We start from the raw sequence: 24,195 nt of genomic DNA, 5'->3' as shown, positions 1-24,195 counted from the left end.
AGGTTGCATTTGATAGTATGGCATCAAGGAGCCCACAAAAAGTTGTAATCAATGGGAATGAAGGGCAAAACTGTTTGCTGGTCAGACACATTCCCAGCACAAAGAAAGATGGTTCTGGCTGTTGGAGATTGAGCATCTCAGCTACAAGATATTGCTGCAGGAGTTCCTCAGGGTAGTGTCCTAAGGCAGTTTACATAAAGTGGAGGAAGCAAGGATCTAGCAAAGCCTTAGAGGATTACAGGCTTACTAGAAAGGAGCTCAGGAATGGTCTGAGGAGAGCCAGGAGGGGGCACAAGAAAGTCTTGGAAGGAAGAATTAGGGAGAACCCAAAGGCATGTTACTCATATGTGAGGAATGAGAGAATGATCTGGGAGAAGGTAGGGCTGGTCAGAGATAAGGTAAAAACAATGACTGCAGATGCTGAAAACCAAATACTGGATTAGTAGTGCTGGAAGAGCACAGCAGTTCAGGCAGCATCCAAGTAGCTTCGAAATCAACGTTTCAGGGAAAAGCCCTTCATCAGGAATAAAGCCAGTCAGAGATAGCATAGGGAACTTGTGCGTGGAGTCTGAGCAGATGGGGGATGTCCTAAATGAGTTTTTTGCTTCAGTTTTCACTAAGGAAAGGGACCTTGTTGTGAATGAGAACTTTGAGGAGCTGGGAAACAGGCTTGAACAGATCAAGATTGATGAAGTTGATGTGCTGGAAAGTTTGGCAAACATTAAGATAGATAAGTCCCCAAGGCCAGACCAAATTTATCCGAGGTTACTCCATAAGAGCGAAAGGAGGTTGCTAAGCCACTGGCGAAGATCTTCGCTTCCTCACTCTCCATGGGAGTCATACCGGAGGATTGGAGGGAGGCGAATGTTCCTTTTATCAAGAAGGGGAATAGGGAAATCCCTGGCAATTACAGAGCAGTTAGTTGTACGTCTGTGGTCAGCAAGGTTTTGGAAAGAATTCTGAGGGATAGGATATATGACTATTTGGAAAAGCATAGTGTGATTAAAGGCAGTCAGCTCACAAATCTTATTGAGTTCTTTGAGGAGGTGACAAGACAAGTCAACGAAGGTCGAGCAGTGGATGTTTAGATTAGTTTACTTACAGTGTGGAAACAGGCCCTTTGGCCCAATAAGTCCACACCGACTTGCCAAAGCGCAACCCACCCAGACCTATTCCCCTACATTTACCCCTTCATCTAACACTACAGGCAATTTAGCAGGGCCAATTCACCTAACCTGCACATTTTTGGATTGTGCGAGGAAACCGGAGCACCCGGAGGAAACCCATGCAGACACAGGGAGAATGTGCAAACTCCACACAGAGAGTCGCCTGAGGTGGGAATTGAACCCGGGTCTCTGGCGCTATGAGGCATCAGTGCTAACCACTGTGCAACCATGCCACCCTAATGGCGTACATGGACTTCAGCAAGGCATTTGATAAGCTTTCCTCACAGTATGGGATACAGGGAGATCTGGCTGTCTGGATTCAAAATTGGTTAACTGACAGAAGACAGAGAGTGGTTGCAGATGGAAAGTATTCTGCCTGGTGGTCAGTGGTTTCCCACAGGGCTCTGTTCTTGGGCCTCTGCTCTTTGTAGTTTTGATAAATGATGAGGAGGTTGAGGGGTGGGTTAGTAAATTTGCCAATGACACAAATGTTGGAGGTGTCATTGATAGTATCGAGGGCCATTGCAGGCTGCAGCATGACATAGACAGGATGCAGAGCTGGGCTGAGAAATGACAGATGGAGTTTAACCTGGATAAATGCGAAGTGATGCATTTTGGAAGGTCGTAATTGAATGCTGAATATAGGATTAAAAACAGGATTCTTGGCAGTATGGAGGAACAGAGGGATCTTGGTGTTCAAGTGCATAGGTCCCTCAAAGTTGCCACCCAAGTGAATAGGGTTGTTAGAGAAAGCATATGGTATTTTGGCTTTCATTAACAGGGGATTGTGTTTAAGAGCCACGAGGTTTTGCTACAGCTCTACAAGTCCCTGGTGAGACCACACTTAGAATGTTGTGTCCAATTCTGGTCACCCTATTATAGGAAAGATACAGAGGCTTTGGAAAGGATGCAAAGAAGGTTTACCAGGATGCTACCTGGACTGGAGGGCTTGCCTTATGAAGAAAGGTTGAATAAGCTCGGACTTTTCTCTCTGGAGAGGAGGAGGAAGAGAGGTGACCTGATTGAGACATACAAGGTAATGAGAGGCATGGATAGAGTCAATAGCCAGAGACTTTTCCCCAGGGCAGAATTGAGTGGCACGAGGGGTCATAGTTTTAAGATAGTAGGAGGAAGATATAGAGGAGACGTCAGAGGTAGGCTCTTTATGCAGAGAGTTGTGAATGTATGGAATGTGTTGCCAGCGGTGGTGGTGGAAGCAGAGTCATTAGGGACATTTAAGCGACTGCTGGACATGTACATGGATAGCACTGAATTGAGGGGAATGTAGGTTAGGTTATTTTATTTTAGATTAGGAATAATCCTCCGCACAACATCATGAGCCAAAGGGCCTGTTCTGTGCTGTACTTTTCTACGTTCTATGTTCCATGAAACCATAGCACCTGGAGGAAACTCACGCAGACACAGGTAGAATGTGCAAACTCCACACAGACAGTCACCCGAGGCGGGAATCAAACCCGGGTTCCTGGCGCTGTGAGACAGCAGTGCTAATGACTGAGCCACTGTGCCACTCCCAATGGGTTGCCGCCCGCATTTGTTGTGTTTATTGCACAACATTCAGCATCATTTGCAATTCCTCAGATACTGAAGCAGCCTGTGTTTAAATGTAGCAAGACCTGGACAATATCCAGGTTTGTGTTGAAAAATGGCAAGTAACATTCATGCCACACAAATGACTATCACCAACAAGAGATCAACATATTGGCATTGACACTTAAAGGCATTACCATCATTGAATCATCCATTATCAACATCCCAGGGATTAACATTGAAACTAAACTGGATTCACCATATAAATATAATGGTTATAAGAGCATCAGAAGTTAGGAATACTGTGGTGAATAACTCACCTTCTGACTCTCCAAATGTTATCCACCATCTACATGACACAAGTCAAGAGTGTGATGGAATTTTTCCTACTTGCTTGGGTCAACAACACTCAAGAACCTTGACACCATCCAAGACAAAGCAGCAGCTGGACTGGCATAACATCCACAATCATCCACTCCTTCCACCTGCTCAGTGGCTGACGTCTATACTATCTGCAGGATATACAGCAGAAAATCACTGAAGATTCTTAGACAGCGCCTTTCAAACCAATGACCACTTCAATTGAGAAGGATAAGGGACAGCAGATACATGGGAACACCAGCACCTTCAAGTTCCCCTAAAAGCCACTCACCATCCTGACTTCGAAATATATCACCATTCCTTTATTGTTGCTGGATCAAAATGCTGGAATTCCACCACCCACCCAAGGGAATTGTGGGTCAACCTACAACACATTGACTACAGCAGTTCAAGAAGACAGCTCACCATCACATTCTCAAGGGCAATTAGGGTCAGGCAATAAATGCTGGTCAGCCAGCAATACCCAAGTCCCATGAGTGAATAACAAGAAGAATGACAAGTGAATTGAACAGGTATTTTGCATCTGCCTTAAATATAGAGAATAAACAGATCCAAGAAGCAGTGATAAATCAGGAAACAGAAAGGAGGAAAGAACTCAGAAAAATAACAATTTATTCAGTACCGCTTTGGTGACTGTTAAGAGTTGTAGGTTGACAACTGCTCAAGTCCTAAGGACTTCATGTGATGGCCTTAAAAGAACGGGCTATGAGATGCTTTTAAATTCCCAAAATTTCTTTGGTTTGGGGACAGTCCTAAGACTGGCAGAATTAGAATGTAACTCCTTTATTCAAAATGGGAGAAAGACAGAAAGCAGAAAACTGAAATTCAGTTAGATTTATATCCATCATAGGGAAAATGTTAGAACCTATGATTTAAAAAAAAATTCTAACACATCCCTTGGAAAAATTTATTGTAATTAGTCAGAGTCAACATGGTTTTGTGAAAGAGAAACATGCTTGACAAATCTGTACTAGCCTCCATCACTTCCTCTGACAGTCATTCCATACACGTACTACCCTCTGTGTGAAAAAGTTGCCCCTTAGGTCTCTTTTATATCTTTCCCCTTTCACCCTAAACCTATGCACTCTAGTTCTGGACTCCCCCACACTAGGGAAAAGACCTTGTCTATTTATCCTATCCATGCCCCTCATGAATTTATAAACCTCTAGAAGGTCACCCCACAGTCTCCGACGCTCGAGGGGAAACAGCCCCAGCCTGTTCAGCCTCTCCCTATAGCTCAAATCCTCCAACCCTGGCAACATCCTTGTAAATCTTTTCTGAACCCTTTCAAGTTTCACATCTTTCCAATAGGAAGGAGACCAGAATTGCAAGTAATATTCTAACAGTGGCCTAACCAATGCCCTATACAACCGCAACATGACCTCCCAACTCCTGTACTCAATACTCTGACCAATAAAGGAAAGCATACCAAACGCTTTCTTCACTGTCCTATCTACCTGCGACTCCACTTTCAAGAGCTATGAACCTGCACTCTGAGGTCTCTTTGTTCAGCAACACCCTCTAGGACCTTACCATTAAGTGTGCAAGTCCTGCTAAGATTTGCTTTCCCAAAATGCAGCACCTCACATTTATCTAAATTAAACTCCATCTGTGACTTCTCAGCCCATTGGCCCATCTGATCAAGATCTCACTGTAATCTGAGGTAATCTTGTTCGCTGTCCACCACACCTCGAATTTTGGTGTCATCTGCAAACTTACTAACTGTACCTCTTATATAAATGATTTGGATGTGAGTATAAATGATGAATAGTAGTGGACCTGGCACTCTACCTTGTGGCACTCCACTGGTCACAGGCCTCCAGTCTGAAAAACGGTCCTCCACCACCACCCTCTGTCTTCTACCTTTGAGCCAGTTCTGTATCCAAATGGCTAGTTCTCCCTGTATTCCATAAGATCTAACCTTGCTAACCAGCTTCGCATGGGGAACCTCGTCGAACGCCTTACTGAAGTCCATATAGATCACATCTACCGCTCTGCCCTCATCAATCCTCTTTTTTACTTCTCCAAAAATTTCAATCAAGTTTGTGAGACATAATTTCCCATGCACAAAGCCATGTTGACAATCTCTAATCAGTCCTTGCCTTTCCAAATACATGTACATTCTTGATAGGCTAAGTGAGCAAGCAAAGATGTAACAAATGGAGTGTAATGTGGGAAAATGTGAAATTGTTCATTTTGGCAGAAAGATGAGGTAAGTATTTTATGGTTAAAAGAAGCATCTAAATGGTGAGAGATTACTGAGTTCAGATGCAAAGGGACTGGGGTGTCCTGTGCATGTATTGCAAATCATAGTATGTGTTGCATATTACATCACCGGAAGTGATGCTCTTGCAATTTAACAGTCATCCCATACTCAGCACTAAATCTGTGAAATGCTTTTGACTCAAGTTTCAGAGGGTCCCCAGGTGACATACTCCAGGAAGAAGCTAATATTATAGGGATAAATGTGGGAGACAGGAATTTGTTTGAAAGGAATTAGTGAGGCAATAAAATTATTGAACAAATCATTGAACAACCATGCTTGGAAGCAATTTTGACAAAACCAGTAGTATTTATTCAACACTTTTTTATTTGTTCAGTATTGACACAAAATGAATTGTAATACCATCATTCACCAAAGAAAACCATTTACATGAATTTCTCTCCTCAAAGTTACTTCCTCTATGTAGCTTTGCTCACCCTTCTAGAGTGGTTTCCAGCTGGATAGATGAATAAACAAATGAAGCTTTCATCATTTCCCATCATCAGATCAGGCATGCAGCAGTATCAAAGAAGCACCTTAAGTGCTCTGAGTGAGTGTTATCTGCTCTGCATGTCTTTAATCCTCTGTTTGTAGATTAAATACAGAACCCATGTCTTTAAAAAGGAAATAAAAATAAACATCAAGCATTTTACCAATGACAAACTACAAAACAAACTGATGGTAGTGCATGCTCTACAGTAGAGGAACAACATTAAATACAAGCACAGGAACAGTAATGCATAAAAAATGGAACAAAAGAACATCTTGCTGAAATTAATGAACAATTAACAATGAAACAATCTTGAGTGCTAGATTGTAAATTAAGGAGTTCAACCGTATCATAAAGTGTAAGAGTACAGCTCACAGGTGTGTGAGGTAATGAATTCTCAGCTAAGTAACAGCTTTTTACTCACAACCATCTGTTCCAATACTGACAGAACTGAAGTAAAAGTACGAATCCAGCAAGTTTGTTTTCTCAAAGTCCACTACCCAAATTAATTATCTTCTTAATGGAGTGTAAATTATTTTTCAGAAGGAATAGTACTGATCAGTTTACAAATTCAATGAGTACCACATGCAACTATATAAAACAGAGATGCAAAAGAAGGAGAGAGATGTTAGCCAATTGTTTCCTGAGCAGGCTTCAAACTGTCCTCAAACTGCTGTAATCCTTCAAATTTCTTAATTTGTAAACCTGGATGAGAAGTGGTTTTGGAGATGAAAGTTCAGTCAGGGTTAAATGATGAAGATAATGACTAAATAACTACCCTTTTTTTTAAGAGCAGAGCATTACACATTAGTGACTAACAGCATTCAGGACTCTTTAAAGCTAATAACAAATCATGCCTCTTTTAGCTTACAGCAAAGAAAGATGGTAACTGGGATTAGTTATATCTCAAAATCAGGGAAGACAAAGGGCTTTTTTTCTGAAATAATGTTATCAATTTAGTCTATTACTTGAGTCTCTTTGTTGTGTCCTCCTGTCATGTAATGCAAGGTGTGAGCCTAACCATGTCTTTTTGTTCAAACGTTTGCCTCCAAGTGGATGTAGCTACATTACACGTCAGTTAGATTGGCATTACAGTTGAACTGCTTTCATAAGCCCACCCGATATGTCAACTGATGCTGTGTTGGCAAAGGCAGAGATAAACTGGGGATTAGTATGAGTGCATTAACCAATAACTTGTATTAGTAAATATAATCTGCTACACCTCCTAGATGATGTTTTGAGCACACTGTTGTTGAAGTTACAGTCTTTATGGGCATATTAGGATATGCCATGATATGTTTCTGGAGAGGGGATTCAGTTAAGAAAAACTCTTGACCAAACAGTGAGATCCACAGCCTAGAAATTACCTTTGTTATTAACTTCCACGACTTTAATGAGACCTTGTTACTTATTTTAAATGGTTAATTTCCCTGCTAACATGGTAGAGGAAAAACACATTTTATATGCAAGTGTATTTTTGCTGACATTAGCAACACTAATTTCTATGCTTATAGAACTAATTGATTCCTGCCAGCTACTGACAGTGGTGTTAGGAATTACAGTTACCTGTTGGACATTAGAAATCCTCTAATTGTCAACACTAAGACATTAAGTGTTGGTTTTATATTATGTCCTCTGGAACTCTGCCAGACACCTCTACTCAGAGGAGTAAACATAAATTAAACTTGCTGAAAACAGTATTGAAGGCAGTAGTAATGAAACATTAACATTAACCTTAGTCATCATCCTTATGAAGTCAAGCCTTGATTTCAATATTTGAAGATTCATCCTATTTCTTAGCATGGTACTTTGAGAGGGATGGCCAACCTGTAGCAACATCCTTCAAATCTATGTTATTCTGCAGTTAAACTTACCTTGCCGTTCTTGTCAAATTTGCTTCTTTCCAAGCACAGTGAAATTCAGCCACTTATTCATATTAAACTTACTTTCACTTGCCTTTAGAAACTTTACAACTAATCCCATTAGACATTATGAAGGGAATACTCTGGGAGATGCATTTTTAAAAAAATCATTTGTGGCATAATAGAAAAGTCCGAGATGCATGGATTTTCATAACTTTGTCCTCATTCGCATATGGATCACAATAAAAGAGGAAGGTTTGTGTTATGTGATTTGAAAGAGATCATATTTGCAGAAGAATAAGTTCATTTTATATATTTAATAAGAAACTAAACTTTCAAAGAACCCAAATAGTAATAGTTGAAATTACAGATGAAGATTTCCCTATAACTAATTAATTGTATTTCATAAGATGATGGCATTACACATATACTAATCACTTGGTTTATTTGCTATCCTCTGTGTATAATTTAAATATTTTCAAAGAGATCATCCGCTTCAACAGTATTCGGTAAAGTTTTTTGTGATTCTTCCTCTTCATCTTGATGATGGATTGCTGATAATGTAGAGCTAATTGGGCATGATCTGCAGAAAAATAACAAAGCAAATAAGTTAGAAAAACAGAACCATTGTCATTGGTTGCAAAATAACTGGATCTCTTAAATTGTGAGGATAATATGACTAGTACTTGTTACTAGAATTGATATCAAAGATTACAGAATATTAGATATTAAAAATCTGTAAAGAGAGTAAATTATCAGTTTCTAGCAATTGCTTAGAAGCAGAAGGTTCCTTTATTCCTTACCTTTGTGATGTGTTGGAGGAAGCTTCCTGTTAAATCAATGGATGAGTCTCAATTAGGGTGGGTGCACTGATCAGAGAATAAACTGATGCTGGACACCAAAATATGATTTCGAATATCACACAGGAAGCCAGATGGGGTAGATAGATGGCTTGCTTTGCCAGCCAAGTAACTGACAGTAAACTCAAGTTCTTTCAGACCATTCTGGCAGTCACGCTGTTTAATTAGCAACTGTGGGTTATCCAGGTGTCAAGAGTAACATTTCAAAAATTCAAAGTGGTCTTTACTGAGTCTCTTTCATTTCATTTAACTACCTCCACTGAGAAAGCCAGACAGCAGCTCACCATAGATGACAGCTTTGGGAATTCTATAATCAATTATGTGTCAAGTCCAATGCAAATACATCCTTTTAATTGTGGCCTTGATTCTAATTATAGTGCAGCACTTCAGGGATTCAGCAATGTGTTTAATTTCTATTTAGCAAACTACAATTACTTAAAATGAGTGCATGTAGTCTACTATGGAAACATGACAGTATTGAAAGGCAAAATGCTTTATTCATATTACACCGATTTCCTTGATGAAGTTAAATTAGTACAGCCAAAAGGCATGAATGATAAATTATTTGTCTTTAATGACTAATTTAAACAAATTAATAAATAGTTTTAATTAATAAAAGAAACCAATAATAAGTGATTGGATGGATGTTTAAAACATTTTTGTTGCTATGGTACTTGTGAAGAAAGGTTTCTAATTCCTTGATGTGGTGCTACCTGTGGTGGCAAGATTCAGAGAGCAACATGTAAGATTCAGAAATGTGGTGCTTGGAATGGGTCACTAAAACGTTTATATCCTGCAGAAAATTGTCTTTCAACTAATAACATTTTAGACTACTAATTACCAATGAAGAACTACACCAGAGGAGCCAAGCTAGTTGAGCCACTTTGTCAAATAGAAATTGCAGCTTCACTTATAAGCTTGTAGTCTTGTGGTCACAATCCAGATGTTCCCTATAGCTCAAGGCTATAGAATGTACTCAGTGCTGTGTATTTTGCAGAACTTCAAAGTTACATTTTAGAATGGAAAAAATACTAAGGCCACGTTGGACAATCGATCTAAAGCTTACTTGTTGGTGACCTTCAATGCTTACGTTGATGGGGGAATGCCGAACCAGAGGACACAACTTAAAAATACGGGGTAGACCATTTAGGACAGAGATGAGGAGAAACTACTTCACCCAGAGAGTGGTGGCTGTGTGGAATGCTCTGCCCCAGAGGGCAGTGGAGGCCCAGTCTCTGGATTCATTTAAGAAAGAATTGGATAGAGCTCTTAAAGATAGTGAAGTCAAGGGGTATGGAGATAAGGCTGGAACAGGATACTGATTAGGAATGATCAGCCATGATCATATTGAATGGCGGTGCAGGCTCGAAGGGCAGAATGGCCTACTCCTGCGTCTATTGTCTATTGTCTATTGTCTTACAGAATGTTATTTGGACCTGTCAAATTCAGAGACAACAGGACAAAACATCTTCTACTGCTGTGACTTCCAGAAATATGTTCCAATATTAGAAATATTAGGAAAATATTAAATGACAAAGTGAAATTTGATGCTAAAGGTAATTCATTCTAAACAGTAGGTTGCCTTCACCGAGAAGATACTTAATTTTCTTAAAAGCAAAATGTACTTATATGCAATATTATATCTCCATTTAAAAGTTCCCTGATGACACCACCATAGTCAGTCGAATCTCAGATGGCGATGAAACAGATTACAAACGGGAGGTGGAAGGCCTGGAAAAATGGTGTACTGAGAACAACCAAACTCTCAATGCCGGCAAAACCAAGGAACTATTATTGACTTTCGACGGGATATTACTCATGCTCCCCGCTATACATTAACAGCACAAAGGTGGAATGATTGGAGAGTGTCAAGCTCCTGGGAGTGGTCATCTACAACAAGTTTTCTTGGACTCTTCATGTGGACGCACTGGTTACAAAGGCCCAACAATGTCTCTTCTTCCTCAAGCAGCTGAGGAAATTTGGCATGACGGCGAATACCCTTGCCAACTTTTATAGGTGCACGACCGAGAGCATTTCTGTCTGGATGTATCACTACCTGGAATGGCAACTGTATTATTCAAGATCAGAGACGGTTACAGAGAGTAGTGAATTTGGCCTGGACAATCATAAAGGTCAACCTCCCATCTATAGAATCCACCTACCAGGCCCACTGTCAAGGAAGGGCTGCCAGCATTCTCAAAGACCCATCCCACCCTGGCAATGTTTTTCTACAACAATTCCACTGGGGAGAAGGTACAGAAGCCTGAAAACACTCACCAGCCGGTTTCGAAACAGTTTCTAGTTTCTAACAGTTGTTAGAATAATGAATGGACTCACAAACTCTTAACATTTGCCTGTACCTGTGTTTTTGTTTTGCTGCTGTTTACCTATTATTTACTTATCTATGCTACTTAGCATTGTGATCTGCCTGTATTGCTCGCAAGACAAAGGTTTTCACTGTGCCTCAGTACACGTGACAATAAATTGAATTCAATTCAATCTCCATTGTTCATGTTTGAGAATTTATGTCAAAATACAAAACTTAGAGTTGTTTTGTAAATGATCATTCTTCCATTTAGAAAGACCAATTCTGAATCTAAACACCAAAGGCCAGATATAGCTCTTACTGGGCTACTAAATGGAGCAACTATGTCCTGAAAGTTTGATCCATAATAAGAGCAAAGATTGCAAATAACAAAACCATCATGGTATTAATTCCAGCCAATCAGAGTGCTCTACCTAGACAGTCTTGTTTTACCAGCTGGAGTCAGTATGTTGGGTAAACTGAAGTGTGACAATATAACCAAGAGCAGATTGTAAAAACAAAGTATACAGATTTTTAAAAATGAAAATATGTTCTTTGTCATGACAGGTTAAGAACAATTCCTTTAAGAGTAGAAGTTTAGCCTTTTATTTCTATATTTCAGCTCTTCTCTAGATAGAGAATGAACTTAAGACCATCAGCATTATTTATTCACATTTCTAAAATTTCACACAAAAGTAAAAACACAGTGCTACTATTTTCTCTCATCCTTCAAAACTGGATGGCTGGAGACTTACTAATTATTTCCTAAATTCTTCAGATAATGGCAGCTAACACAGGACTTAATCTTACAATTCTGTTTGGTAAGGATTTGCATGCTTTCAGATGTGAAGTGACAGCATCAATCATTACACAGTTAAAAGCTGCTTTAATTAAAGTATAATAGCAATAATGGTTAAGTAAGATTTTACCTCAAGCATTATTTATTAAACTGTAGATGCAATTTTACACATAATTTCTTAAATTCAAGCATATCTTTCTAAACGACAAACTATATTGTTAAAATATATCAAAGCAATATACAGGGATCATTTTCCTTAAAGACCAAAAAGGTTTTCACTTTAAAATTTTCCCTTCTAATGCTGATCCCCCACTCATGTTGGAAGTATGCCCTCCAGCATGATCTTTTGGGAGACTACCAGAGTTGTACAGTCATAATGTCATACAGCACGGAAATAGACCCTTTGGTCCAACTTGTCTGTGCTGACCAAGTTTCCCAAACTAAACTAGTCTCACTTGCATGCATTTGGCTGATATCCCTCTATACCTTTACAATTCATGTTTCTATCCAACTATCTTTTAAATGTTGTAACTGTGTCTGCAGCTGTCACTTCCTCTGGCTGTTCACTCCATACGTGAACCACTCTCTGTGTGAAAAAAATGCCTCTCAGGTCCCTTTTAAATCGTTGTCCTCTCACCTTAAAACATGTCCCCTAGTTTTGAAGTCCCCCACCCTATGGAAAAGACTTTTGCTATTCACCTTATCAATGCCCCTCATGATTTTATAAACCTCAATAAGGTCACCCCTCAACCTCCTATGCTCCAGGGAAAAGAAGTCCCAGTTTATTCAGCCTCTCATTAAAACTCAAACCCTCCTGGCCTGACAGTACGGTGGTAAATGTTTTCTGAACCCCCTCCAATTTAATATTATCCTTCCTCGAGCAGGGTGACGAGAAATTCACAAATTACTCCAAAGGTGGCCTCACCAACATCCAGTACAACCTCAACATAATGTCCCAATTCTTATACTCAACTGTCTGAGCAATGGCGGCAAGCGTGCTAAACACCTTCTTAACCACACTGTCTACCTGTGATGCAATTGCATTTGCTGTCCAATTAAAGGATGATGGGTGCCAAATAAGCAGAGGAACTGTCAAAACACTTCTGAATGCTTAACAAATAAGGCCAAGAAACCTGAAGGCTGACAGTATAGAGCAGGAATCCTCCACAAGATGCTTTTAGCTGTAGCCATACTAAACTTCTTTCAACTCTACAATAGTGGAGTGAACAACCTGTTCTGAGCTATCTCTGCTCTCTTTTGATGCCAATTCAGGTTGAATTGGTTCAGATTACATTCACTCGAATTCAGAACAATAAAGGGGTTCTCATGGCAATCTATAGAATTCCAACTGGACTGTACAGGCTGGCTGCAGAAAAGATGTTCCTGATGGCAGGATAATCTACAACCAATGGTTAAGTAAGGACATGAGGTAAGCCATTTAGGGCTGAGATGAGGGGAAATTTCTTCACGTTGACAATGGTGAGCCTGTGGAACTCACTAACACAGAAAAAAGTGGAGCCCAAAACATTGTATGATTTCAAGAAGGAGTTTGATATAGCACTTAGGACTAAAGGGATCAAAGGATATGGGGGAAAAGCAGGAACAGGCTATCAAGTGGATATCAGAATGGTATATTCACTATTTGCCACATGGCATGATCTCACCCTACCTGTCACTCAGTGATAACCAGCTTTGGTGAATAATCAATTAATGATGTGGGATTGAAGTCATTAAATTGACATGTTTTCCAGGCAGGATGATAATTTTTCTTGTCCAGAAATTAATTGGGGGAATCAGGAAGTGGCATGTTCTCCATCTCCACCCTTTGCCTTCCTATCTCATTATAAAGTGCCACTCCCCACCTCCCCTGCCCACTCCGACCCCCCTTTCACCCTGTGAAAACGATAGTGGTTGTGGAAGGTCGGTCAATTCTGGAGACAACAATTTAGGAATGAATGTCAATGCCTTGGAGAGAGAAGAAAAGATGTTTGTTAGTATAATCCCAGGGATGAGGACCTTCAGTTACATAGCAAGAATGAAGAAGTTGGAGGCATCAAGAAACTACATCGCTACCTAGAGGCGGCCTTTAAGCAGGCAGAACCCCAGGCAGATGTTGCCATGTGTTGCCCCATGAATGTGTTCCTTCGCTGGTGGGATGCTGAAGCCTTTTTTCTAAGTAAATGATAGTTGGAAAATGAGCATTTCCATTCTAGGGTTGCCTTTTCCCTCACTTACCTAAAAAGGACGCCGACTGATTCTTCAGTGCTGAAGTGATTCTTATTGGCCCTCCAGTTTTGAGAACCCAGTTACCATCCTTAACTGGAAAAGGGCTGAAGAAGGGCTCATGCTCATTCCTGAAGAAGGGCTCATGCCCGAAACGTCGATTCTCCTGTTCCTTGGATGCTGCCTGACCTGCTGCGCTTTTCCAGCAACACATTTTCAGCTCTGATCTCCAGCATCTGCAGTCCTCACTTTCTCCTTAACTGGGAGGCAAGCTTGTTCTTTGGTCAACTTGGGAAAAGTCACAGCCTTGTAACTGTTACCCACAATTGACTATGATTGTGAGGTTCCAAATATGGAGGGAAAATTTTACTCCTGGTATTTAGTACAGAAATTAGCCTCACAGATACACACCAGTTTTTATGTTCTACGTGAGCCTCATTCCATGCCTCTTTGTTTAACCTGGTTAACACATACATCTCTTCCTTTCTCCCTCCTGTTTTGCTAAGTTCTGCATGAACTGCATTTATATTAGTTACTTTAATTACACCTTGTAACAGCCTGCAGTACATGCTAACCACACTCTGGGGGAAAAAGTAAGTTTGCCCTGAATTCCTTAATGGCTTTAGTACTGACTATCTTATATTTATACTCTCTGGTTCTGGCCTCTTTTGCAAGTGGAAATACTTTGTCGATGTATATACTCTATCAAACCTTCCTATCGTTCAAGACCTCTATCAGGGTATTCTCCAGCCTCATCTTTTTATGCAGTAAGTTTTCATTACCTGGTAGTATTGGTAGCGAAAGCAGATTCAATAGTAACTTTGAAAAGAAAACTGGATAAATACTTGAAGGGAAAATAAATGTCAAAGTTACATGGCAGGAGTAGGGGAAAGGAATTAATTGGATAGGTCTTTATGAGAGCTGGTGCAGACATGATAGGCCAAATGACCTCCTCCTGTTCAGTATCATTCTCTGGTTCTCAACAGGATCCATTTGATAAAACAATTGTGTCTTTACTGCAAGTTGCCTCTGGTTCTCGCCAATTATTATGCAACTTAATGTGCAAAATGTTCCAAAAACTGGGCTCGCAGTAGGCACTCATAAAGTAATTACATATAAAATCGAAGATTTATGTTTTCTCTTTCGTAAACTGATTTTTAAAAAAAAACTTGCAGCCTTTTCCATCTTATGGCGTGGCTTGGCTTTAACATGTTAAAAATTTGCTTTTGGTTTGCAATGTATAGGCTACACAATGTAGACAATTCACCATTTTTAGATATTCCATAAATGAACAGAGTGAACTTTTGTTGCAAATATTCTTTAATCTAGATTTGATGGCAATTTAAATCTTTCATGTGAACTGGAACTAGCTGAAAAACATTGGCCTGTGTAAGAACACAAAGGAAGGGGCAGAGCCATACATCTGCAACAACAGCTCTTTATGAGCAAACTGCCCGTGTCAATCATAGTAAGCAAACTATTGTACACATGTGAACCAGATGCTCCTTCTGTAAAATAACCCAGGGTGTTACACAGATGAATCATTGAGAAGTTAATTATCCATCAGTCCTAGCTATTAGTCTGGGCATTTTTTTTCTATTCCATCTGTTCCAATCCAGCCCAAACTACGTGGAAACAGAAACATTACAACCGAAAACTTTACAGGCACAAAAGCTCTTTTGAGGTTCTTTGTTTAAAATTTTGGAAAGAACAATTTTCAATTGTTCTCCAGATTTGCAGCTTAGAATCCTAACAGTCAACAGATTTGCATTTGACGCTATGTTTATTTCTCAAATCCCTTTATGAAATAAACTATTATTAGCTATTGCCAGTCAAATACTGATTGAACACCACCACCACCACAATGCCTTTTAAGAAATAAAAAATGACAAGTATATATACAAGCTAATATATATTGGATAGCAAACATCAATTCTGGTGACTTTTTGTGTTTTCATAAAGTTTTCGGGGATGTTTTTGAAGTAATGCACTGTGTGAAGCAGGCCTGCTTGTCTGACCTGACGTGCACTCTCCCTTCCTAACTTGGCTTCCAGCCGAGTCCAAAAATCTGGGTTCATTTAGGAATTGGTGGGAACAACAGATGAGGGGACACTGTTTCATTCATACTGTAAACAAGCATTCAGTCATACAACAGGATGACAAAAATTGCATTTGCCTTTCACACTTTCCCTTAGGGTGAAGATGGAAATACTACCTGGTGATAATTCATGACCTAGTACACTGTTATTTTCAGTGTGCTGGCAAACTAAATTGTCTCATTTGACCCTCCCCCCTACATCATTGAGATTTGAGGGGAGGAACTACTTCTTGCAGTTTTCATTTATTCAGAAACATCTTTACCTGAGGTCAAAACTCTGCTGCAATTTAGCTTCAAGTAGACAAAACTTCACATCATTACAATTTTCTGTTTTCTTAGAGAAAAATACATGCCAACATAGTAATCCAGAGCTTCCACTGTTGCTCTCAAAATTCAAGCATTCTTTTAACTTGGGATTGCTGATGAAGGGTCGAGATTCAACCAGGTTCAAAGTTGAGGAGTTGGAGAAAATAAGTGCGAAATCAAGAAATTATGGCTGAATATAAATGAATTGATTAGCTACATTCTAAGACAGTAGAGCTGCTTCTGCTATTCTGAACATCAATACAGGTTCTTAACAGGATGGGTGGAAAATGCAGAGAGATCGGAGAGGTGTGGCACTGATTGATTTCCCTAGTGCCAATGACATGGCTGTAGTTTAAGCTTCAAGTTCCACTGTTGCTAAATCAATTAACATTTGCATAATTTTGATTTCAAATTACTTTGGGAATTATTCATGGGGACACAATCTGAAGATAACAGGTCAATTGTCTCACTCAGATGTGAGAAATGTCTTCACTCAAATAGTTGGAATACTCTACCTGAGATGGTTTTAGATGCTCAATTGTGAAATATTTAAGGCTGAGATAGACAGACTTTTTTTCTCTCTCAGGCGATTGAGGGATAAGGGATCTGGTGGGAAAGTTGAAGCCAGATCAGTCATAATTGAACGAAATGACATAGGAGACGTGACAATCAGTATAGTCTTCTGCTCATAATTCCTATCTGCCTGCTATGTTAAGCACATATACCATAGATGAGAATGACGAAGTTAATTATCAACCGTCTTCCAGTCATAAATTTTGCATGACAATTAAGGTGGACTTTCTAGCTGGAATACAAGAACAATAACATCAAACTGGTTTTGCAGATGGATTCATTTACATTTGCCGTTACTTCTTAATTCATTTCCTATTATCTCCACCTCTATTTGGACAATTTTTAATCTTGTCACCATAATTGTTTTGAATCAAAATTCAATTATGTTTCTCTATAGTGTGCCACACTCTTATTTTCTGAGAACTGTCATTATAAACAACCTAGAATGATTTTTAGAGGGATGATGATCAAAATTCATAGCTTACATAATTTCTTCACTTAGAATACTGCCAGAACTGTTCAAAAACTATCAGACTGTATCTGAGAGTGGAGTAATAATCTTACTTTTGAATAGGATGAGAATACAAGTCATGACAATTGACTGGAGGTCACAAATTGAATGTACAGAGGGTTGCTGAATCATTACATAATCTAGATCATTTGCAGAAATGGAACAATTAGATCTATCCAATAATATAATCCTACTTACTATTCTGTTTGTACACCTCACAATTTTTTCCTGCTGAAAGTAATCCCTGACATCCACAAAGTAACGGCTTAGTCAGTAACATAACCAACACGGCCTGGAAAAAGACCAGTCCTTTAAAGTAGAACAAGCAATCTTCCTGGAGAGTGCTAGAGGCTTTCTCCATAATATTGCTCATACTGTCAGGAGTCTCTTTGAAGTTGCAAAATGATAGTTCTCCTTTCTAGCCACTGATGTCATGTTATTCTTTATGACAATGTCTTTAAACAGCAGGTTTTATCCTTTCTCATGTTGAAATAAGTTTCGTGCATGTACACTGAAAAATAATTACCACTGTTCCAAAACAGAGTTTAATACAGGAAGCTGTCTGAGGTTATGGCACCATATATAAGTAATTCTGTCTTTACAAGCAGGATAGCAACTGCAGATTCCTTTACATTTCCGAGCATTAGTACATCACTGACAATAAAAATGGACACTTATCAATCTAAAAATATTACTAAAATAGGCTTCTGCAAAAAAAAACACTTTATATTTAAACATACTGAAGATTTATTTTTGTATCTTCAACACACTGTTTACTTTTCCCCATTTTCTTAAAGCAGCGACTCATGCTGGGGTTTGGTTCATATGTTGCTGGCCACCCTCTGATACTAACTCAAGTGGTAATTCTTCAAATGCAAGCCCCAGACAGTAACTGTCATCAGGTCTTTCGACAGGTGACCCTCAATGGGTGACCCTGATCCTTTCATCACTAATGTCCATGCATTCAAACTTTGTGCTAAGACGAAACTGATTGTGATCAAGAGTGAAGGATTTGACTTAATCTTGTACTTTCAAGTTGAGAATAATCAAGCAAACACTTCCTACCCTTGCTGGTTTGCCGGGTTTGGATAGATACTGAATCTTGTAATTTATTTTTTTATATAACTAAGTTTATATTGTGTGGTGCAGCTATCAATTGAGCTAAAAGGCACTGAAATGAAGATTAAAATCCCAGCAAAGAAAATGCTTAATCAGAATATGATATTTTCTAAAACAAATCTTAACTGCCTTGTGCTCTTATATGGCCTATTGAGGATAATTATAATACTTTGTCTGCAGTTCCTGCACCTACCAATACCAATCTTGGTTCAGTAGTAACGTTCTCAATTCTAGGTCATTGACCTTTATGTCATCATTGTTGACTGGAGTGGTGCCAAAAGATTGGAGGATAGCAAATGCTGTTCCCTTGTTTAAGATGGGGAGTTGGGAAAACCCTGGTAAATATCGGCCAGTGAGCCTTACTTAGTTTGTGGGTAAGGTGTTGGAAACGTTTATAAGAGATAGCATTTATAATCATCTGGAAAGGAATACTTTGATTAGGATTGTCAACATGGTTTTGAGAAGAGTTGGTCATGCCTCACTAATCTTATTGAGTTCTTCGAGAAGGTGACAAAACAGGTGGATGAAAATAAAGCAGTTGATGTGGTGTATATGAACTTCATAAGTCATTTGATAAAATTCCACACGGTAGGCTATTGCACAAAGTATGGAGTTTCGGGATTGAAGGTGATTTCGTGGTTTGGATCAGAAATTGGCTAGCTGAAAGAGGACAGAGGGTGGTGGTTGATGGGAAATGTTCATCCTGGAGCTCAGTTACCAGTAATGTGTCGCAAGGATTTGTTTTGGAGCCACTGCTGTTTGTCATTTTTATAAATGATCTGGATGTGGGTGTAGAAGGATGAATGAGTAAATTTGCGATGATACTATTGTAGTCAGAGCTGTGGATAATGCCAAAGGATGTTGTGGGTTACAGAGGGAAATGGATAAGATGTAGAGCTGGGCTGAGAAATGGCAAATCGAGTTTAATGTGGAAAAGTGTGACGCAGTTCACTTTGAAAGAAATAACAGGAATGCAGAGTACTGGGCTAATGGTAAAGTTCTTGGTAGCATAGATGAACAGAGAGATCTCGGTGTCCTGGTGCATAAATCCCTGAAAGTTGCCACCCAAGTTGATAGGGTTGTTGAGAAGGCGCATGATGTGTTGGCGTTTATTGATAGGGGGATTGAGTTTCAGAGCCACAAGGTCATGCTTCAGCTGTACACGATACTGGTAAGGCTGCACCTGGAATATTATGTGAAGTTCTGGTCACCGCAACAGGAAGGATGTGGAAGCTTTGGAAAGGGTTCAGAGCAGATTTACTAGGATGTTGCCTGGTATGGAAGGAAAGTCTTATGAGGAATGGCTGAGGGAACTGAGGCTGCTTTTCTTGGAGAGAAGAAGGTTGAGAGGTGACTTAATCGAGACGTATAAGATTATCAGAGGGTTAGATAGGGTAGACTGTGAGAGCCTTTTTCCTCAGATGGTAAAGGCTGACATGAGGGGACATAGCTTTAAATTGAGGGGTAACAGATTTAGGACAGATATTAGGGGTGGCTTCTTCACTCAGAGAATAGAAAGGACAGCCTGCCTGCCTGCAACAGTAGTAGACTCGCTGACGTTTAAGGGTATTTAAATAGGCATTGGACATATGTACGGACAATAATGGAATGGTGTAGGTTAGATGGGCATCAGATTATTTTCACAGGTCAGCGCAACATCGAGGGTGAAGGGCCTGTACTGTGCTGTAACGTTCTTTGTTGTATGTCAGCAGGTTACGGGTTCAAATTTCAGTTCAGAGATTTGAACTCCTATATCAGGCTGACACTCCACTGCAGTACTGAGGGAGTGCTGTATTCTTTAGGAAACCATCTGATCCTTCATGTGAGCTGCTAATCTGAAGCCCTAATCTGTCCTCTCAGCTAAATTGAAAAGATCCGGTAGTACTATTCAGGAGAAGCAGCAGAACATTCTCATACATTCCCTACTAATATCAAAATCAATTAACTTTTGTCATTTGCAAATTGGATGCCAAGATTTCTGTTTTTTAAGTCATCATGGGATGTGGTCGCTACTGGCTGGCCAGCATTTATTACCCACTCTCCGTTGCCTTTTCAGAAGGTGGGGGTGAGCTAACTTCTTAACTGCTGCAGACTATTTGGTGTAGGAAAATACACATTGCCATAAGGAGGAGAGCTCCAGGATTCTGACCCAGTGACACTGCAGGAACAGCCATATATTTCTAAGCTAAGATTAGAATTTTCAGTTGGCGGCGTTTCCATGTCCTTAGGATTCTCAGTAGAAATGGTCATGAGTTTAGAAGGTGCTGTCTATGGAGCCTTGGTGAATTTTCTATGGTGTGCTTGTAGATGCTAGACACTATTGCTACCCAGTGTCAGTGGTGGAGGATGTGAATGTTTGTGGATGGCATGCCCATCAAATGGACTGCTTTGCTTTGAATAGTGCCAAACCTGATGTTGTTCGAACTGCATTCATCCAGGTAAGTGAGGAGTATTTAATCATTATCTTGTGCCTTGCTGCCACTGTCTTGGTGGGGAGGACTTAGGATGGCATGAGATGAGTTACTCACTGCACAATTTTCTTTTGATCATTCATGGCATGTGGGAATCACTGGCTGGGCTAACATTTATTGCTCATCTTTAGTTGCCCAAGGGAAGATTTCCTAGCCTCCAACGTGCTTTCATAGCCACCTTGTTAATATGGCTCGTCCAGTTTAGTTTCTGGTCAAATCCGAGATAACCAAGATATTGATCATGTGGTGTTCAGTGATTGTAATGTCACTGAATGTTAATAGGTGATGGTTAGATCCTCTCTTGCTGGAGATGGTTGTTCCCTGCCACTTACATGGTAAGAATGTTACTTGCCACTTGTCAGCCTGACTTGGATATTTTCCAGATCTTGTACATTTGGACATGGTCTGCTTCAGTATCTGAGGAATCATGAATGGTGCAACCAGTGAAACAGTGATAACACTTCAAAGGTACTTCACTGGTAATAAAGCACTTGTGGTCATCTTGAAGTTGTGAAAGGTATAATGCAAGTCATTTAAAAAAAAGTAACAGATTTTCAAAACACTAAATATGTCAAAGTAGTGGGTTTAATAGTTTAATGAAGCTGCGGTCCACTCAGTATTAAATGAGAAAACTGAGAACTACACAATTTATTTTATGTAAAAAGGGATTGAAAGAAAATCTGTTGCCAGATGCACAAATTCCAGATCTGCACAAAGCATTCTCACATACTAAAAACTATTCAATCACTAAAATATACAGGCAAAAAAGATCTTGAAGCCATTTCAGCATTACATATCCATCTCACTATATAATTTGCTTAACTATATTGAATATTTCATTGAGCATAGGAATAAGTTGAAATTATACATCATATTGCAAAACAACGCAGTCTTTATGAAAGACTAAAGAAAGAACCAATGGCAGTATCTTACAGAGGTCTAGTCAACCCTAGCTGTGGTGATACATGACCCAGCACCAGACGATTAGTGCAATGAGGTCTATCTCGGCATCAGGACCAACCTGTGCCACCTTTTATGCTTTTTGTAAGTAATGTGGTGAGATTTTGGCTAGACAGTAGGAAGATGTCAGTTGATGGTGATTATTCCTTGGTAAATGCCTTGTTAACAGCCCAATATTGCCTCATTACTATTAGAAAGCGTGACAAACAAGCTTAATGTCAAGATAACTCAACAAAGAACCCAGAGTGGTACCTAGCAGATTCAGGTTGCAGTTTACTCTGAACAACCTCGATGTTGGAAACCAGGCACCAACATTGCAAGGCACAATCATCAGACACTGGTCACCTGCACCACACATCCTCAGACATTGGCACATGCCAGCCTCCAACAATCCTCCTGGCATTTCACAGATCCACTTATAGGGTCCTTCTGAATTTCAACGGTGCACCAACAACTATTATTGTAATGTTGCAACAAGGACACTGCACGATAGGGCCATGGGCCCAGACCAGGCTCTCCTACACTCACTCACTCTGAGCCTAACTGGGTGTTCACACCTTGGCTCATCAGTGAGAGATACCAGGCTCATATTTCTGCTATCTTGCCAAGCCATTTAGTGCATACTCAAAGCCAGGAAGTTTGTTATGGGTGTCAGCAGGCCTCAGTCAAATCAAGGTGGATAGCCATCATTCAGAACAGTCAAAGTCAGGAACCTCACTACATTGGGGTGAAGAATCAAATGCTGGGCAATGAAAAACAGTCTTTACTCTTGTTGTCTTATTCTGGGCAGTTATTCTTATGGACTGAGAGAAGGGCAGGTATTAGGGGAGACGGATGTGGATTGCACTTTCTAGTGCTGTTGGTACAGCTTGAAAGATATCTTAAGTGAAAAGGCTGCACAAAGGTTAGAATGGTTAGTGGAGTCAAGGGTTCGGGTGGGTAAGAGTGAGTGCAGCAACTATTGCAGGCGATAGTGACAGTGGTAGAGCATGAGCCTTGGTGGGAGATGGGTACACTAGCAGAGAAAGTATGAGTATGAGGCATTAGAGAAGATATGGTAGCATTTAACCTGGCAGAGTGGGGAAGAAAATTGATCTCTTTCTTACAGAGGTTGAACTTTCCTTTAAACTGATGAAAGTGGGATGTCAACCTTGGACCAGGTTGTCATGATCTGGTGCCTTACTGCTGGTCTAGGCGGAAGACAAAGTCCCACTTTGGTACAGTGTCATCCAGCAGTACCTTCATAACCCTGTCTGTAAAGTGGGATGCCAATTTCCCCAGATATCATGTCCAAGACTTAAGTCATAAACCATGCAATCAAATGGTGTGGGTGCAAGAGATGCCAGTAAATCTGAGGATATCCACTGAGTGGCAAGTTGTTCCTGAAATGTTACATGGTAAGGTAGCACCAAAATCGAACGTGAGAGAGGCCATAAGGGTGTGGTAGACAATTAATGAGGTGCGTTTGGCAGATGCAACAAGAAAACTCACTAGGCCAATGCTGAGAAACTCTCCAAAAAGCTCCACACAACTCAGACTTAGCCAAAGAATTTGTAAGATCCAGCGCAAAGTGCTGTACAAACTCGGCACGTGTGGAGGGCAAACACAAATTAACATCATGTCGATATTCATATTGGTCGTGAGATGCTAACATTGCTTTTATTTTAGAAATCAACCATCCAGTTCTTTTTCCTTCTGTCTTGAAGAAAGATTGTTTGGCAAAGATTCCAGCTTGTCTCTTTGCTTTGTGCATATGAGGAGCAGTTCCAATCTTTCCTGGTCCAGAGCAATAATTGCCAAATTATTCTCCAAACAAAATTAATTTCAGAACTTAAACTGCTGGTATTAAAAATTCAGACATTAAATCCACTTTTAATAAATCTAGCCTAATAAACTGCATTTTCGAAGTGCTTAAACAAAGACATTTCCGATGAACATTGCATTTTTTCTCACTTGTTCACAAGCCTAAATGCTTTATTTTATTGAATGATAGGGAATGCACATTCAATTGCTAAGTAGTAGTAAAAGACCTCAAATAATCTACTCTTCTGAAACCTATCCTCTTACAAGCTTATTTGTTTTAGTGTTCATACTGAAATATGAATTGAGACGGAACAGCAGAGGTCTTAACTCATTCCAGTCTAATCTTAAATTAATGCAGGGTCAGGCTGGCAGGAACATTTGCAGCAAACATCTGTCTCTTTTGATGTCCAGTTAACTGACTTAGGAGTCAAAAGGTCAATGTAAACCTAACAGTATA

At 39.8% G+C, this 24,195-nt stretch overlaps 1 protein-coding gene across 3 annotated transcripts in view; it reads right to left on the bottom strand.

The window, feature by feature from the left end:
- Positions 1–5,667: 5,667 nt before the first annotated feature.
- Positions 5,668–24,195, bottom strand: part of xrcc4 (X-ray repair complementing defective repair in Chinese hamster cells 4) — a 372,354-nt gene continuing 353,826 nt past the window's right edge. For all 3 annotated transcript variants that reach the window (XM_072582657.1, XM_072582667.1, XM_072582675.1), the window contains one exon: positions 5,668–8,293. In XM_072582657.1, the coding sequence (XP_072438758.1) occupies positions 8,179–8,293 (115 nt within the window). In that variant the 3' untranslated portion in view covers positions 5,668–8,178. The remainder of the gene's footprint in view (positions 8,294–24,195) is intronic.

Source organism: Chiloscyllium punctatum, chromosome 2 (genome assembly GCF_047496795.1).
Source record: "Chiloscyllium punctatum isolate Juve2018m chromosome 2, sChiPun1.3, whole genome shotgun sequence".
In the NCBI taxonomy this organism is placed as follows: domain Eukaryota; kingdom Metazoa; phylum Chordata; class Chondrichthyes; order Orectolobiformes; family Hemiscylliidae; genus Chiloscyllium; species Chiloscyllium punctatum.
The sequence above is the reverse complement of the archived record's forward strand: the minus strand, read 5'-3'. Positions and strand labels throughout refer to the sequence as shown.